Source organism: Nicotiana attenuata, unplaced genomic scaffold (assembly GCF_001879085.1).
Source record: "Nicotiana attenuata strain UT unplaced genomic scaffold, NIATTr2, whole genome shotgun sequence".
Taxonomy (NCBI): Eukaryota; Viridiplantae; Streptophyta; class Magnoliopsida; order Solanales; family Solanaceae; genus Nicotiana; species Nicotiana attenuata.
In genome coordinates, this window is record NW_017672388.1 from 11,617 (window position 1) to 14,286 (window position 2,670).

A 2,670-nucleotide genomic window follows, 5' to 3' on the forward strand; every position below is an offset into this window, starting at 1 on the left:
CAGCGGAATTGAGGTTCAGAGAAGGCGATTTTGGCACAACAGACACCGGTGACCGCGGTGAAATAACACGGCAACGGAATTACTTGACGCGGCCGCGGTCCATATTCCGCTGAGGGCGAAAGTGAGAATCAGAGGACTGGAGATTTGAGCTCAAATGAAGAGCGCGGTCCGCAAACATATTTCGCGGCCGCGGTTGAAGATGACGCTGAGGCGGCTGTTTTTCCGCTCCTAGCGAAATCAAGTCTAGACCAAGCTCAGAAGAGAAGAAACGCGGTTTGCGCTTGCTTTTGCGCGGCCGCGAAAGTCCAGGCGCTAAGGTGCTCACTATTACACTGTCAGCGGAACCTCCGTAGGGGCATTTTTGTCCAGTAATTTCAGCTGTGTATAAATAGTTCTTTTTCACATTTTTAGGTTAGCTTTTGTTTGGAAGAACACGTGAACCGCCGTACTTAGCTATTTTGAGTAATTTTAGAGTAGTTTTTACCATTAATCTTAGATTTTACTCTTGTAATTGCTTTTTATGGGTTATATTTTATCTCCAACTTTAATTTCTACCTTGATTATGAGTAGCTAAACCCATTTGCTAGGGTTGTGACCCAACCCTAGTGTGGGTATTTAATGGTCTTCAATTTTAGGGCTTAATTGTTTATGGGTTAATGATATTTATCTTGAATCATTCTTTAATTGTTGAATTGGTGGTTGCAAACACTGATTCGTGCCTATATGACTTAGACTCTTCTTGAGAAAGAGAGACTAAGTCTAGGAAATTCAGGATAACAAAGAAATGGGGTGCATTCAAGAGATTGATAGCCCCAATTAAAGGGTTAAATCTATTAATCTAGAGATAGTAATACCCGACCAGAGCCAATTTTGCTTGCATTGTTTGGACACCCAATTGGGCTTGAGAAAGCCAATTCGGGCAAAGTCACTCGAACTACCGAGAGGTATAGAATGAGTAATTATGTGCAATGGTTATATCATGATCCCAATTATAACAAGTTTGTCCTAAGTTTTAGACCCCATTAGATACTCGCCTAGGTGTAAGTCACTTCCCTAGTGACTTTTATTAATTGACAAAACCCTTACAAAAACATTATACTTAGCTTACTTTCAGCATTCTTTAGCATAAAAGTATAACAGAAACAAAACAAAACATGGTTAGAAGTGCAATTAAGAACAACACACATAACTAGATTAGATAGAAACCCAACTCCAAACTAATATTAGATCCTTATGGATATCGATCCCGACCTTTCGGGTAAAAGCTGCATCGACCACTCTTGCCAATTATAGTGGTATAGGGTTGGAACCGATCAACTTCTTACTTTTTCAAGCTAGATTTGAGGTCCGAATACCATCAAATACGTATGAGGAAAGGGGATGAATTCTAGACGGCATTTAAAACTCATCATGGATCGTGGGAGATTAGAGTAATGCCTTTTGGCCTTACTAATGCACCAACTACATTTCAAGCTTTGATACATAACTTTTCAATCCATATTTAAGGAAATTTGTCCTTGTTTTCTTTGATGACATATTAGTATACGGTATGTCCCTAGAAGATCATTTGCAACATTTGAAAATGGTATTTGAAGTTCTAAGCGCTAATTTGTTGTTTGCTAAGATGTCAAAATGTTGTTTTGGCCGAACCCAAATTGAATACTTGGGCCTTTTGATATCAGGCCAAGGGGTGAGTACCGGCCCATCAAAGATTGAAGCAATGGTGGATTGGCCTTATCCACAAAATTTATGAGAGCTGAGGGTATTTCATGGGTTAACTGGCTATTATCGATGATTCATTAAGCATTTTGCAATCATTAGCCGACCCTTAACCAAACTGTTAAAAAAAGGAGCATTCAGTTGGAGTGAAAAAGCTTCTTTGGCGTTTGATGAACTGAAAAATGCCATGATTAGAGCTCCTGTTCTGGGACTTCCTGATTTCTCCGTTCCATTTATTATTGAGGTTGATGCAAGTGGGACAGGGATCGGAGCAGTCTTGATGCAAAATCACAAGGCAATAGCTTTTCTGATCAAGCCTTGAGCCCAAAACATTTGGGCTTGTCCACGTATGAGAAGGAACTGTTGGCTTTATTGTTGGCAATAGACAAATGGCGGCATTACATTTAGCCCAACCATTTTATTATCCGGACAGACCACTTCAGCCTCAAATTCTTGAAGGATCAAAGGGTGACTACGACTTTGCAACATAAAGGTATCACCAAACTTATGGCCCACAACTATGAAATACAATTTCATAAAGGGGTTAATAAAGTTGTGGCAGATGCTTTATCCAGAAAATTTGAACGCAATAGCGAAGGGATTGGGCCATCAGAATGCTATGGACTATCAGTTGTTCAGCCCAATAGTTCACGAGCTAATCGAAAGCTATGATGGGGATCAAGAAGCCCAAAAGTTGATTGCACAATTAACTCTGGACTCAACTGTTGTTCCAAATGTCACTTTCGTCAAGGGAGTCATACGAATGAATGGCAAGTTATGGGTGGGTAATAATGTCCGGAACAGAGACAAGATAATTGAGCAAATGCATTGCACCTCGTGGGGGGGTCAATCTGGGATCCTAGGTACTCAGCAAAAGGGTGAAAGCTAACTTCTTTTGGCCGAGTATGATGAAGGATATCAAGGAAAAGGTCAAAACTTGTGATACCTGCC

The 2,670-nt window shown here is 40.4% G+C and overlaps 1 protein-coding gene across 1 annotated transcript; it reads left to right on the forward strand.

Annotated features, from left to right (window-relative positions):
* Positions 1–1,582: 1,582 nt before the first annotated feature.
* On the forward strand, positions 1,583–2,041 carry LOC109213016 (uncharacterized mitochondrial protein AtMg00860-like). Its single transcript, XM_019376757.1, has 2 exons — positions 1,583–1,690; positions 1,805–2,041. Exons 1-2 carry the CDS (start codon positions 1,583–1,585, stop codon positions 2,039–2,041), a joined length of 345 nt encoding a protein of 114 aa, XP_019232302.1.
* Positions 2,042–2,670: the final 629 nt, after the last annotated feature.

Bases quoted from the DNA above. Each gene is read 5' to 3' on its own strand.
- LOC109213016 (XM_019376757.1), top strand. From the start codon at position 1,583: ATGGTATTTGAAGTTCTAAGCGCTAATTTGTTGTTTGCTAAGATGTCA. The intron at 1,691-1,804 runs GTGAGTACCGGC...TGATTCATTAAG, and splicing joins TTTTGATATCAGGCCAAGGG to CATTTTGCAATCATTAGCCG.